The 15213-nt window shown below is 42.2% G+C and overlaps 1 protein-coding gene across 2 annotated transcripts; it reads right to left on the reverse strand.

The window, feature by feature from the left end:
• Nucleotides 1-4570: 4570 nt before the first annotated feature.
• Golt1b (golgi transport 1B) lies at nt 4571-15076 on the reverse strand. Of its 2 annotated transcripts, none has more exons than XM_055605671.1 (5): nt 14948-15076; nt 10516-10607; nt 8830-9008; nt 6878-6959; nt 4571-4935 (listed from the first exon to the last, which is right to left on the reverse strand). In XM_055605671.1, exons 1-5 carry the CDS (start codon nt 14970-14972, stop codon nt 4897-4899), a joined length of 417 nt encoding a protein of 138 aa, XP_055461646.1. In that variant the 5' UTR covers nt 14973-15076; the 3' UTR covers nt 4571-4896. The 2 variants fall into 2 exon arrangements, with proteins under 2 accessions (XP_055461646.1, XP_055461647.1); XM_055605672.1 differs by lacking the exon at nt 14948-15076 and adding an exon at nt 14169-14183.
• Between the last annotated feature and the right edge of the window lie 137 nt (nt 15077-15213).

The raw sequence follows: 15213 nt of genomic DNA on the forward strand, positions 1-15213 counted from the left end.
TTAGCTTAGTACTGAAACATGTAATCACTAAAATCCCTCCATTGTAATGGGTTTATCTGTCTCTATGTTAAATACTTTTTACTATGAGGTAATTCTCTGATGTAGAGAGCTTTTGCTCAGGGTATAAGAAGTGTAACCAGGACAGTAAAGTTCGTTGGGGACATTTTGCCTCATAAATTTTCTCTCTGGAGTGTTTTGTGTGTGTTGTCTTATTTCTATCTCTTATTTCTTATTCCCCTATAGATTCACAAATAAGTTAAGAGACTCAGGGCTCCGCCATCAGCCCCCTCACATACTTCGACTCACTTGACAGGAATACTTAGCCAATGGAGATGTCCACAAGAGGCCCATCTATTCGTGTTCAATCTATAGATCAAAGGGCCTCAAAGGACAGTTAGAAGCCACTTCTCACAGCCCTGACTACAGGAAAAAAAGGTGGTCAGTTTAAGTTTTCCTTATGGCACAGCCAGTCCTGAGTCACTAGAGAAAGAACCCTTGTCTCCTTCCCCTCTTCCCTGTCCTTACTGCCTGCCTCTTGCAGTCTCCGAATTTAAGTTTTTTGAGTTTAGGTATAAAACACAAGAAAGAGATGTCACCGACTGACCCCAAATGAAGTAAGTCAGTCACCAGTATGACTGACCCAAATCTCCGACACTGCATCCACCTGCTTCAGTTTCTCTCCTGGACCCATCAAAGCTGGATTTGGACAAAAATCAGTATCAAATAAGTAGAACGTTCTGTGGAAAGGACCCAGAAGATCCAGCTGTCTTGGCCCAGAAGGTAACGAGGTGAAGGGAGATATGATGTGACATTTAGTGAGGTCCTCACAACTGAGAAATGTCACAGGAAAGTACTGCAGCCAGTCAGTGACTTTCACAGATCCTACTTCAGTGAACAAGACTCAAGTTAAACTGGCCCTGGACAAGGTTTGGTAGCTGCCCATCCATCCATCCATCCATCCATCCATCCATCCATCCATCCACCCACCCACCCACCCATCATTATTTATCTATCATCAATGAATCATTAGTCATGATGTTTCATTCTTTAGCCCAGGCTGTCCCTGACCTCTTGGCAATCCTTTAGCTTCAGCTTCCCAAGTGGTAGAATAGATTAATAGATTCAACATGTCCAGTTCCCACTGACAACTGACAGGATTTAGTAAATACTTACAGGTTAGCTGTGCACTGGTCTGTGGTTTTTTGTTTAGAACAGATTTTATGACGAAAACACTATAGATGAGGATGCAGTTCATTCAGGTTGTAAGTATTCAAGTGTAATAAATTTCTTTTTTAGAAAACAAATATTTAAAGCCCTTTGAACTTAGAAATTAATCTCCACTCATTTTAAAATCCATTGCTCATTTTTAAAAATTCTGTAATTAATGGCAGCAACTCAACAGCTTTCCCTCAAAACTCCCAACTATGTGTAGTGATAAAAAATTCAGTTAAGCAGCAGTGAGTTTTGAATCTTGAGGCTTACATAAAAAACAAACAAAAAACCAGAAACAATCGCCCCCCCCCCCCAGCAAAAGAAATGACATTCTAGGGAAAACCTCCCCAAATTAATGCTGATGCTTTTGTGTGTGTGTGTGTGTGTGTGTGTGTGTGTCCTCCATAGATAACTGTGATAATGTCACTGGAATTAGCTAGGAGACACTTCTGGGCAGGCCTGTGAGGGCGTTTACTGGAAGGTTTGACTGAAACATGGAAGAACACCCTTTGAGTGGACAGAAACTTCCAGCACTGGCCCAGATGGACTGCTGGTCAGTGTCCTGCTTCTCTAGGAAAACCCTGATACATGACATACACCTGCAAACACAAGTCTGTTACACAGCTGGAGGCTCAACCGCTCTAAAAGCTCTTAAGTGGAGAGAAATAAAGAGACCTGGTTTGTCTGGACATTATTTTGCCGCCATCTGTTTCAGGGCAACTCAGTATATTTGGAAATGTTAAGAGTTTACAAATTCCTTATGGACAGCTCTTATTCTTTTTCTAATTATTGGCGTTTGGTCACAGGCTTTAAGCTCTCAAGATACTCAGCGTCATCTGATGACTAACCAAACGCTTAGCAGACCCCTAGACTTTTTTGGTTGTTGAAAGCATCTATATAGCCTTAGAACTCACAGCAATGGGCCTGCACTGCTTCCCAAGTGCTCGGATTAAAAGCTGCTCCAACATGCCCCAAAGAACTGAAATTAAAAAAACAGCATATGCTGTTCACCAACATCTATTTGATGTTATGTTTGCCTGCATGCGTGTGCACTACATGCACATCTAGTGCCTGAGGCGCAGAGGGTGCCAGATCCTCTGGACCTGCAGTTACTGAAAGCCTTGAGCCTCAACAAAGTTGCCAGGAACCAAATCTGGATGCTCTCCATGAGCCTTCTCTCCATCCACTCAAAAATTCTTTATATATTTTAATATTTTTAAGTGTTTTTTGTGTGCTAATTTAGTTGTTATATGACTATATTTAAGCAATTTGGAAATAAAAATGTTCAAGGCCATTTGACAAGCAAAACTGCACCTTGCATGTAGGCCCATTTTTTAAAATAAGGTAGGGTAAACTTTTAAAACTTCAAAGTAAAGATAAACTTGACCATCAGTGAATAGAAAAGTACCCTTTTATTGAGGTAAGACAAGTGTATTTACAATATGCCATTGTTAGAGTATATAATTTGACCATGAGACTTTGAAAGCAGCTGAATTCCAGAGAATGTGAGGGAAGAAAAAACACTGCGAGCATGTTTCTGTTACAGAGGGTACATTAGAACATGACAGAAACACTTAAGGCTGAGTAATGGACCTTGTCCTCCATCTGAGGGTAATAATTTTGTCACAAAAATCAGAAGGCTGACTTTAGAGGGGGTAGGGTGAGGGAACCCTCAAGAATAGGGCCCCCAGAAGTCTGGCTGGTTTAAAGTCAGAGCCTCTTCATGGTTCTGATTGAGAAACGCAGTGTTGCTAAGCAGTCTCCAGGCCCACTGCAGACTCACCCCAAACTGAAAGCTGCCCAGCCCTCCGCCTTACTAAGGACTATAAGCCTTTCATGTCTTCTCAGGTCTGGTGTTTTCTGAAGTCAAACCGCTGAAAGGGGATGTTTGCTGTAGTGCAAAAACACTCTGATAGGGTCATGTCTATAAAGAAGTTAAATGGCAGACTTTTGCTCTAACACCTAGCCACCGTCAATCGTATGGGCCTAAGCCTATGAAAAAAATCTACAGGGAACCTTATACAAGTTCTCAAAGCATAACATTGACATTCCACGGAGGTGTGACTTTTTGAGGAACATCAGACACAACGCCAGGTCTTTTATTATCCCATGAGCTACTGAGGTAGGATTCTCCACTTACAGAGTTTTCACAGGGTACACCATACAGTCAGATGCAAGTACCAAACATGACAGTAATTCACAAGAATGAACCATCTATAAACCAGTCCTTCCTTCTGCAGACTGGCAAGGCTGGAGATTCTCCTGGCACCGAGATTTAACTAAAAACAACAAACATTGTAATGTCTTTGTAGAAATGGTTTGTAAATACATATAATTTCAATTATGATTTTCTGCATTAAAAAGCTTTGAGGCTGTTAAAAATAAATAGTGCAATCATTATTGGTTAAGATAAATAGTACTGTGTCCGATGAAGTGCTCCCTTGTCCAACGGAGAAGCTAACACCTCGTGCAAGGAAAGAAGGCATTACTGTTCCTGTTGGCAAATCAGCAACAGAAGGGAAAGATAAGTCCCCCAGGGTCACGTTTATGGATAACCATGGCCAGGTTAGTATAATGAAATAGCTTCTGCATATCAAGGGTGGCATCTTTTCTCCTAACTCAAGGTGGAGAACAGTGGGGGGAGCAGATGTGGTGCATGCTGGTTTTTTACAATAAAGCTAAAAATAAGAGGAAAATCAAGATTAAATAGACAGCCCTTCTCACAGTCAGAGAATCAAGCCTTTGACATGTTACACACCTTCAGCATTGCCATAAGTTATGAAAACAAGGTAGGAAACTGACATTTTCTAAGAACACAACAAGAAAAAAAAGCAAACTACATCATAGCATGGGAGAGTTCATCTGGTGTGCCTCACTGAGGATCCTAAAACTGGTTCCAGCACCCTCTGTGGCAGACTATCCATGGTCAGAACGTTCCGTGCTTGGCTTCTGTGTGTGGCAGGTTGTATAGACACACCCAGGCCACACTCAAGAGCTCTGCACATCCAGACTGTTGTAGAGTCAAGAAAGCACTTGGTCAGCTATGACTGAGGAAGTAACAGCTCAGAATGACCTCCGCGTATTCTCAAAAAGAATATCTAGTTCAGATAATATCTTATCTGGCTCCAAAATATTAAGATTCAAAAGGATCACAAAAGTTTTATTTTATCCATGTTTACAAAAAAAAGTGATTCACACATGAAACTGGACTTTCCTTGGGCTTATACATGGAGACGACATAATCCAATCCAATTCATTATCAGAAACCCAGTACATCTAGAAATATCTGGGCCTTCATAATGGACATTATAAAAAAAAAAAAAATCAAAATGCGTATTTGTGTTCCTGAATCTTCTAAAAAAAAAAAAAAAAAAAAGTAACAGACACCATGGTTCTCTACAAATGGCTGTTTCACGTGTTGCAGCAAGACTAAGAAACAGCCTTCTCAAGTCACTAAGCATCGGAAACAGGCTCCATCCTCTCCATGTGCGGACCGCTCAGACCGCCTGGTCACAAGCCTGCTGTCACTGCTTCTTCCGTAACTGTTGGGACTTTGGAGGGCATACGTTTTAAACTTCTGTTAAGAACTTTATAAGCTAGTTCGTGAAATTTAACTTTGTGCTGAATATTCTTCAAAAGGGTTTATAAATAATACAATATTTGAAAGTCTTCAGTCCCCTGCTGTTATACCATATTGTTGCTTTCTCCAACTTTATCTACAAACTGTAAGGAGAAGAAAAGCATAGTTAGAGGCAGTCAGGCACTGTACAGCACTGAATCAACACTTTAAAACATCCAGTTTTACAATATTTGCAGGAATTCAAGGCATGACTGACAGTGGTTAACTGAATGGTGTCCACCACCATCTTCTCAGGTGTATAAAATTACTTTTCTAAAAGTCGCTTCTGCATGACATGTTATACATGAGTTTAAAGGTGAAACATGAGAAATGCAACACAATGAGTAAAATAATGTATAAAATGACACTGACACTGCTAGCTCAACAAAAAGAAAAGACTGAAATGCCGGCCACTCATGCATTAATGAACCCAATAAGATATTTCCACTGACCATTCCTGTGGATCTCTTCTGGGCCTATGTGGTCTTTGGACAAACAGATTTAACTCAATTAAGTTCAGTAATCAACAACAGCTATCAACTAAAAATATGTTAAATGAGCATTCTGGACATCATCCTGAAGTGGGCAAAGACACTGAAACACTCAGTGTTGCCAACACAAATTTATAAATGTCAAATACAAACTTCAATGAACACTCATGTAAATGGTTATTGACTTTGGCTACTCCATCCCAAATCAGAAAGAGTTTGTCTTTCTGCAACATCCCAGATGGTGATGTACAGCTTGCAACAGAGTGTATACAATCACTAGCTGCTGCAAGGCAGAGCACTGTGAGTTCTAGCCACACTGCCTCTGCACTCACGCCTCACATCTGTGACTTAGGCAATGACTACAGAACCTTATTGTATTGGCTGCCCTTTTACACAATTACTACAGAATTCCTAACTGACACAATAAGCTATTACAACTTCAGCTCTAAGTAAATTCACTCTTTATATAAAGAGCATCTAAGTTGAGTCTGGTATTAAGGACAAATGGAGCCTCGTTCCACCCTACCCCATGCTGAGGTATCGACTTTGAAATGATCATAAAGAGGTAACTACAGTGTAGGTGGACTCACTGGAACTTTAAATTTCAGAGGTAAAGAAACACCATATCCACTCTTCACAGACAACTGCAGATGCCCAAGCTGTGTCAGGAGGGCTGCTCTGCCTCTTAAGAGTGAGCTGGCATGGAATTTGACTGGGCTTACAGTGGTGTTCCATTTTTCTAGAAGTCCAAGTTCCTCTCTGCATCTCTAGATAAACTCAATGGGCCTAACCACCCTTTGTGCTTTATCCTAGGTGTTCAGAATAGCATGGAAGTATGAAATAGTCTTCACCAGGTGACTTCTGACATAAGTTGCTCTAGAGCCCAAAGAATTGCTCCATCTCCATCATTCTTTCTGTATTTCAGGATCTCATTTAGTTTCCAGACTAAGAAAGATGGCTACAAAGAAGTCACCCAGAGTTGTAATGAGATTGACTAGGTCTGAGTTCAATAAAATGTCACCCTTCATTCATTCACTTGGAAAAAATGTTAGGCATTTTTATCGTGAGTGGCAGGTATAATGTTGGGCCCTGGGGAAAAATGGCTAATAGCCATCTGCCCTAGAGGACTATGGCCACAGGCCTGGAGTTCCCTTCTTGATAATTAAAACAGGTAAATGTTATGACAGAGGTGCATACAAGGAAGGCAGGTAAAGTCTGAGAAGCCTCTGAAACTCCACAACAGATGGCAGCCTTCATGGCACCTTGAATACAGGAAGGGTTTCACTTATCAACTCAAAAAAGTAGTATAGCATTATTAATTGGAGTAACATCAAAATAGAGAATACTGAAAATGGAGTGTTCAAATAAAATGTCAGGTTTCATAGGTCTAGGAGCGATTAGTTTTTGGTTTTCATGGTAAACAGGATCTTTATGACATAATCATTTATACTCTAATGACTTAATTAATCACATCAATGATTTAAACTACCAGTGAAAAGGCATGACATTCATTTGGTGGTTTTAAAAATGCATTGCTAAATATGCAGCTACTTACTGATCTGATTCCAGGTAGATTTAGGAGGGATCCAAGGACAGGCACTCTTCTGATAAAGCCGACGACAACAGGAAAGAAGCCCCTGGGAGGCAGATGACAAGGTAATTAGACCTTAGTGCTCTCTACCAGGAGGAACTATGAGATGGAGACTTCAGGGCACCAGTTACAAGTGTGGTTAACAACTTGATTACTGCTAAAATGGTGCCCAGAGTATAACTGGACCTAGCTGTGCCATGATTAGCATACACTTTCTGTTCTACTGCGGAAGACAGGGGAGCTGGGAGGTGGATAACCAGAAGAAACCAGCTGCTGAGACTCTATGTCTAAAACCACGAATACAACACTGACAGTCCACCTACCAGATGGTCAGGCTCCTGTCACATCAGTTTTTGGTGTGGGTACATGGCCACAGAAGTGACACAGCCTCTAATTAGCTGTGATCAGTGAGGCCATCTCTAGCTAAGATCAGAAGTACTTTAAGAACACTCAAGAAATATATTGTATTGGGTCTTAAAATGCAATTCACAGGGATGAAAATACCACAGTGAAGAGAGGTTAGGAACCACCAGCTTCGACTCTGAACCTACAGGAAGAGAAGTGGCCCCACCTCAGAGGAACAGCTCTTAAGGTCCAACTAGGCACGTGCTTCAAAGACAAGCAGGTCACTGTATTAATATTACTAAGTTCAAATGGATATTTAAAGGTGACAAACAGGTGACTTTATACACTGCTACTGAGGGCTATCAGAACAAACAAAACTCAACAGCAGTATAAGGGTTATACCCAACGCCTCTAAATCACAAAGCTGATGTATTAATGCAATTTCCCAATGAGTGACCGCATCTCTTTCTATGCCTTCACTGCCGGAATCTACAGACTTGCCGGTTATTTGCCCTCAGTTGCTCACATGCTCAACTTTTCGGTTGTGAGATGCTCTGCCCTGGGAGCCACCCTTCCTTCCTCTCTCTTTGCCCGATGATTCTTACTCCCAACTCCGCTCTGGCCTTTTTCCCTTTTTCACCACTTCCAACGGTGCACTGGCAATGTTCAATCTCCTAATTTTATATTGTGTGCCAAGCCTGAGCCTTTTAACTATTTTCCCTGCCTCCGGTTCATTCCAAAATGCATCCTATTTTTTTTTCTTCTATTGATGTGTGTGAGCATGCAGCACTACCATGACATGTAGAGGTCAGAGGACAACTTATAAGAGACAGTTTTCTAATTCTATGAAGTAGGTCTGGGGATCCAATTCAGGTCTGTTCTCAGACTTAGTGGCAGGTACCTCTAACTACTGAGCTATCTCATTGAACCTTGATGTGCACTTCAGCCTGATGCTACAGCAGTCTTATGATGCCCACCTGGCTCAACTGTCTCTAGCTTAATAATCTTTTGTGTCCTTGCCTCTTTGTTACAGACATGGCTCTTTAGCCTAAATCTGGTAAAATAATAAGATAATAACTCACAGAAGTATGCACCCTGGCCTACACATTCTTTTTAGCCTCTTCTTTCGTCATTCACGTTTCTATTGGGAAAATGTTCCCCCTTTTTCAGAACAAACAAGAGCTTACCACACACATGCACTAAAAATGTTGCCATCAATAAACAGTTACTATGGAGCAACACATTTATATAAGGAAATGACAAATCCATGAACCTATCTACCCTGTTAGAAATACCAAACCCTGAACCTTACAAATGGCAATAAAATGAATTATGTAGCATTGAAAATATTTTACAAATACTTTATTACCTCCGTCAGGCATTCATTTACATTTAGGAAACAGTTTTATAGTTGACCTAAAATTATAATAAAAAACTCAATGTAAACAGCAGTCATTCAGGAAGTGATCCTCCCACATTAGCCTAACTACCTGGGATTCTGCAATAGTAATCAGATACACTGGCTCATGAAAAGAAGAAAAAAAAAAAAGAAAGGAAAAGAAGGGCCTTACCTGAACAAGAGAAAGAATCCATAAATTTCGAAGATCATGCCTATCAAAGGCCAACCAATAAGGACCACGAACACACCACCCAGGAAAAATCCAGTGGCTTTCACTTTATGCTTCTGGAAGAAGAATCTGAATGTTCTTTCTAGACCAATTACAAAAGCCAAGCCAGCCACAAACAGAACCTAGGAGAGAAGACAACACAGCACAGCAAAGAGTTAAACACTGTAGAAGAGCAAGGAGGAGACTCAGGAGGGAGGCAGTTTGCTTGGCCTCTGAGGTGGGCAGTGCCAGTGCCCTGAAGTGTTCTTCCAGCAGCAGAACCAGGGAGTGGGGCAAGCGTGCTGGAAGTCCTGCTATCTTCACTGGCCTCATCCTTTGTCTATCTCCATTCAATGGAGAGAGAAGATGAAATGGGACATAGGGATCCACAGCTACAGCAGATCCCTCAGCTTGGCAGGATGGGAAAGAAAATGGGTTAGTCTAAGCTGACAGCTGGAGAGACCTGGATGGCCAGCCTGCTTTAATTATGTCACCCACATGGATTCCCTGATTCTGCAATAGTCACTGTGGGGATTTGGTGACGGATATGCAGATAGCACTAAGATAAGTGCAAAGCCGGGAGAAAAGACCAGCAGCAAAGTGACACATGTGTGTAAGACATCATCCCTGAGCTTGCTTTCTCCTTCCTTGTGTGTAACATACCTCCCCCATTAGCTTTCCTAAGGAACAGTTACTCCTTAGCAAGACATACTGAGCCCAGCCACTTAGCATCACATTCCTGACACTACCAGATTAAATCACCAACTTCACTATCCTTCCTCCTTTCAATTAAAATAGGTCACACACTTCAAAAACATCTAGAGTCACTCAATGACTTTTCTACCTTTTACCAAGGGGGATTTTACTTACTTCTGGAACTCCTGTATAACCTCTGACATGTGGATAGGGCAGTACACAAGCAAGCAAACAAGGCATATTGTTGCTAAGGAAGTCAGCTAATTCTACAACCAAGTACTCAAAAAAAAAAAAAAATCGACTTATTCATTCATTTACCTGTATGGGGGCACATGCATGGAGGTCAGAGGATATCTTAGAGGAGTTGGTTCTCTTCTCCCATCAAGTAGGTTCCAGGAGTTGATTAATGGCAAGCCCCTTTACCCACTGAGCCACCTCACAGCAAGAGGTACTTTTTAAAAACTTTTAGATTTTGAGAATGTGTGTATGCACTGTAATCACATATACAGTCTCAAATGTTTTCATTAAAACTATTTTCATAAATTTACTTACACAAGGGACTAGCAAGTCATCTCTTTTTGTGTTTTAAGACAGCACCTTACACTGTAGCCCAGGCTAGCTTTAAACATGTGGCAATCCTTCTGCCTCAGTTTTCTATGCATTGAGCTTACAGGTCTGAGCCTCCAGCCCTGGCTAGGTCACCTGCTTTGATCCCCCTTTCAGGGGTAGAACTCATTTAATCTATGGCGAATACCACCACAAACACATATTAGAATAGTTAATGAAGGAGGAACCTTCTTAGGCTTATTTTCCTTTCACACAGAGAGCTGAGGGGGTTCACTGCTGCTGCAAACAGTGAACCCAACAGTCATTTACCTATGATTAAAAAGCAACAAGTCATTAGTAGACAAAACTGCCTGAGGGAAATTTAAAATAGACACATTAAAAACTTACATTTCCAATAGCCAGCAGTGCTTTGTCAAAAAAGAGAATCATTCCAAAGAACAGGAAAAACACTCCAAATCCTGTTAAGCCCATGCCGATTTCTGCAACATAAACCATACGGTTAAAGCCAAAAAACAATCAGGCCCCACAACCCTGTAAGCCCAGAGCAGAAATCCCCTACCCTGCAGGTCAGCTTCCTCCAGCATCAAGATCATTAAAAGTAGCAAAGCACCAACTAGTTCTATGGACAAATGTAAATTAGGAATAGACAAAAATTCCAAATTCTTAGGCAGAAGACAGGAGAAAACAGGTCTAGATTCTAAACCTTTGCTTACATTTATTTTCACCTGTGGAAAAAACCTCTCTGGCCTTAGACAAACATGCATAAGCTTTAACTATTTGTCTCCTACAAACTTTACACTACCAATGTTTACATGTTTAAGACTAGAACCTGAAATTATAACCTAGCCTACATTTTTACTTCTTTACTTAGAAACTAACACTTGTCAATCAACTACTAGAGACTAAGGGTTGTTGTAGGTACTGAATACAGTGGTGTGGACACAGCTTAAGCAAGGCCTACCCTGCATAAAAAATGCTTTGTGACCTTATATTTTCTAGGTCTTTTATTTTGTCTGAGGCCACAGATGCACTTGTTACTGCCACTAGCTGGCAATCTTTTTTCTTTTTAAAAAAAAATTTTTTTTAAAAAAATTGCTGTTTGTATTAATGATTTCTGACCTGTTATTATTTTCTCCTTGGCCATACAGAGCTAAAATCCAGGCCAGTTACAACCCTCCCTCCCTGGAAAAACAAAACCCAAACTGAAAAGCAACCCCCACCAAACCAAACCAAACAAACAAACAATACCGCCCCCCCAAAAAAAACCCCAAAAATTAATACTGAACCACTTTATAGGGTCTGTCGAACTGATACTTTATAACCTTTATCCCTTTCTACATTTCATGTCCTAATTTTTTTGATACTATCTTTCACTCTGTTTCTAAAATTAGTCTCAAAGAATTTACAAGCTTTTCTACCTCCATTCTAGTTTAAATGTATTTTAGATGCAAATACCAAAAGGAATTCCAGGCTAATACTTTCTTGTTCAAATGTCTTAGGAGAATGTGCTAAAACTATTAAGGTGTCAGACAGTAATTTCCTAGAGGAAAAATGGAGGAAGTGAAACTATTAAGTAACTAGTACTTAGTAGGAATCATAACAGCCAAGTTATCTCAATGGGACTGACTTCTTTATTCACAGATTATCTTAACGATTACAGAAAATCCAGGATGTTCGGTTAGGAAACAGGAAATCAAGCTGGAAAAGCACTTGCTGTGCAAGCATGAGGAGCAGAATTCACATCCTCAGCATCCAGATTGAAAGTCAGACATGATGGTTCATGCCTGCAATCCCAGGGCTGGGGAGGCAGAGATGCTCACTGGCCAGGCAGTATAGCCAAATCCATGAGCCCCTGCCATTCTCTCTCTCTCTCTCTCTCTCTCAAAGCATTCCCAGGTTTGAAAATAAAGGAAGGAAATTATATGGAGATACAATTACTATTCATTGAGAACTTGCTAGGAGCCAGGCACTCTGAAGTGCTTCCCAGAGCATATGCAATGCAGTCCTTCCAGTACCACTGGAATGTAGGTGGAATCACATCACTTTAGCATTGGAAGAACTTGATACTTAGAGAGGGGATTTAAGCTGCCAAAAGTGAAACTATGGTCTATTTTAATCATAAATATTTTTATCATAGTTACGAAAACTTATTAAACTCATGGTAGCTGCAGTGGAAAAGGACACCCATGAAGGTCTTTACAGTGCACTGTCCACACATGTGCCTCCTGACTCTTTTAACAAAATTCCGAGGCACCAAGTTGTAATGGAGAATTAGTGTGGGTGGCAGCCAAGCTACAAGCAGCAGGTAGACTTCAGACCCAGTCTTCTCACTCCACAATCCTACTACAGCCAGGAACTCAAACATTCCCATGACCTCATGAAGGGCAGGTCATAAGGGGACAGCTGCCTGTGAACCTTTGCCAAATTGGCACTAGCACAATGCTACAAGGAATACCCCATTGAAATGGTTCAAAGACCTTATCACTTGCCTTTCTTGTCTAAAGATTTTCCTTTGTCCCTGTCCTTATCCGTCCATAAGTTCACTGAAGTCAAAAGGCCTATATGGCACAGGGCTCTTCCTGCCAGAGTCACACTTGGGAAAACATACTCGCCTATCTTCATTTTTTTTCTACCCATTAAAAATTAAAGTTTGATAAAAGCAGTATGAGACTATAACAAGAACAAAAAGGCCCACTGAAGAAATGTTATAACGAAAGACCAGTTTAGCCCAATGTTAATCACTGCTGACATCTTCACAAATACTGAGAGCAGCCCCGCCTTCCTCATCACACCCTTTAAGAAACAGAAGAGTTGAGGCAGGTACTGATCCCAGTAAGCCAAACAAATACCACAGCAGTACTTTACCTAATGTGACAATACAGACATAGCAGGGAAGCTGTCCCCACTGCATCTCCCTCAGTACTTCTGACATTTCATTAGGCCCTGCTGGAATGGGCAGAGTCTACTAGAGTGTCTCAAGCCAGCCATGAACTGTCACCTAAGTGACTCTGCTCAGAGCTTGGTCACCCTCTTCACAACTGAAAGCCCTGAATCATGCTGGCACCTCTCTGGGACGCTACTGTTTTCAATCTTGCAGACAACAAAGACACAGATACAATCTGATTTTGAAAAGCTCCTGTGCCCTAACCATTGGCTCTAATGTACCATCTCACCCCAGGCACTGACAAGTTAACATCACAGAATTTCACCCTCCCAAAAAGTGTGATAAAATGTAGGGGAAAGCTACTTTTTCTGCTCACAGTCCAATTCCTCACTGTCTTGGTTTTTTTGGAGAGTGACATTCTCTGCCTGTGCACAGGGAGATTTATGTATCACAGACTTGTACCATCTCCAGATGTGAATGTTTACATCAAGTCTCCTTAGAGGCCAGCACTACAGTGAAAAGAGCAAAGACTGCAGAGCCACTAGTCCCAGGACCATGGCTTTGTATGTAACTGGATGGCTTACACTGTCCAATTAAAAAACGTTCTGTGTCTGCCTTACCATGCTCATGTAAAAATTAAGCTCAGTAATAAAAACTGCTCTTCCAGTGGTTCCTAGCATTCACACCAGGCAGAAAAGAGCTGCCCGTAACTCCAGCTCTGGGAGGATGCTGACACTTATTTTTGATTAGAACCAAATGAGGCTGATGGGCCAAGAGACAACCCTCCTGGGCTATACACTCAGTGTGGCTACAGTCCAAAGTCAGGTACAGAGTGGGCATGATTTGGCTGTCAGGGTCTGTAGGGAAACACAGATCTGTGACATTCCGGTGTGCTGTAAACTGAATTTAAATCTTAAGACTCCACTTGAGAATAACTTCAAGGAAGGTTTCATTTCATTTCAATGGGATGTTAGAATCTTGAAAATCTAAGCTGACTAGAGTTTGAAGAAACACAGTTCAGGGGAATGAACAAGAGACAGGTAAAAAAAAAATCATGCCCATAAAAAGATCATTAAAAAGTACACAGTCTGGAGAGATATGTAAATAGAAAAAATAATTAAGACTGAAAAGAAAAGGTAGAAAAGTGTAAACACACAGTGAACAACGGTGTGGCCAGGGACAAAAACTCAGCTAGTCCGTAGAACACTTTGCAGGCACGCATGCTCTGATCTCCGGGGCTGCAAAAAAGGCAAGACAGCAAAGCTGACGGGAATGATGAGACAAGCAGAAATGGATGCTGAAATAAAAACACTCCACAAAGTACAGTATCCCACACTAATAAAGAAATCCTTTACCTGTAGAGACAGGTAGGATCGTTCATGCTGGTAATCTCAGAACTTTAGAGACTGGGGCAGGATTACAAATTGGAGGCCAGCCCTGACACAAGGAGCGCAAGACTAGCCTCATTTACATCCACAGTGTGATCCTGACTCCTAACAGAAAACTAAACACTGCCCCCAATAAAAGTCAAGGCTCTAACAGAGAGCAAAGTGACTTTAAAATTAGCAAACTCGGTTGAAACTTAAAAGGGCAGAAACTGAAGTCCTTGCAAGAGAATTTTTGGGTAGGACAGTAAGAATAGTGTGTGAAGGCGGTAACAATCACTGCTGTCCACGATGGAGCCCAGGTGCGGGCGGACGGGTCCCACTCCCGCCTCCCGGGAAACTTTGTCCGCCGGCGGCTCCGCGGATCAGAGCGCGGTGTTACCGGGGCGAAGGCAGAGGCGCCACCTAATCCGGGGCAGGTCGGCTCCCGTCGCGGCTCCCTCCCTCCAGCAGGCCGCCGCCCCACGCCGCGCTCGCTCCATTCATTGCGGGGCGGAGCAGAGGCTGCGGCGGGAGCGCGGCCCAAACACAGGGGCCCAGCAGCGCTTACTCTGTGTATCCGTGAGGGAGATCATGGCGGCGGCGGCGAGGACCGCGGTGCCTCGGGGCCCACGCTACCAAGTCTAGTCCGGAGAACAGCCACGGGGACGCAGCCCGGGCCCGAGCCGCCACGTCTTCCGGAAACACGCAGCCGCCGCCGCCGGGCCGCAAGACCGCTCCCCATTGGTTGCAGCCTAGCCAATAGTGCGCGTTCTTGTTCAGATGTGCGCCTGCACGCCGAACCACGCCGCCAATCAGAGAAGGCGCTGGCTTGTG

Source organism: Psammomys obesus, unplaced genomic scaffold, assembly GCF_907164565.1.
Source record: "Psammomys obesus unplaced genomic scaffold, mPsaObe1.curated_primary_1811, whole genome shotgun sequence".
Taxonomy (NCBI): Eukaryota; Metazoa; Chordata; class Mammalia; order Rodentia; family Muridae; genus Psammomys; species Psammomys obesus.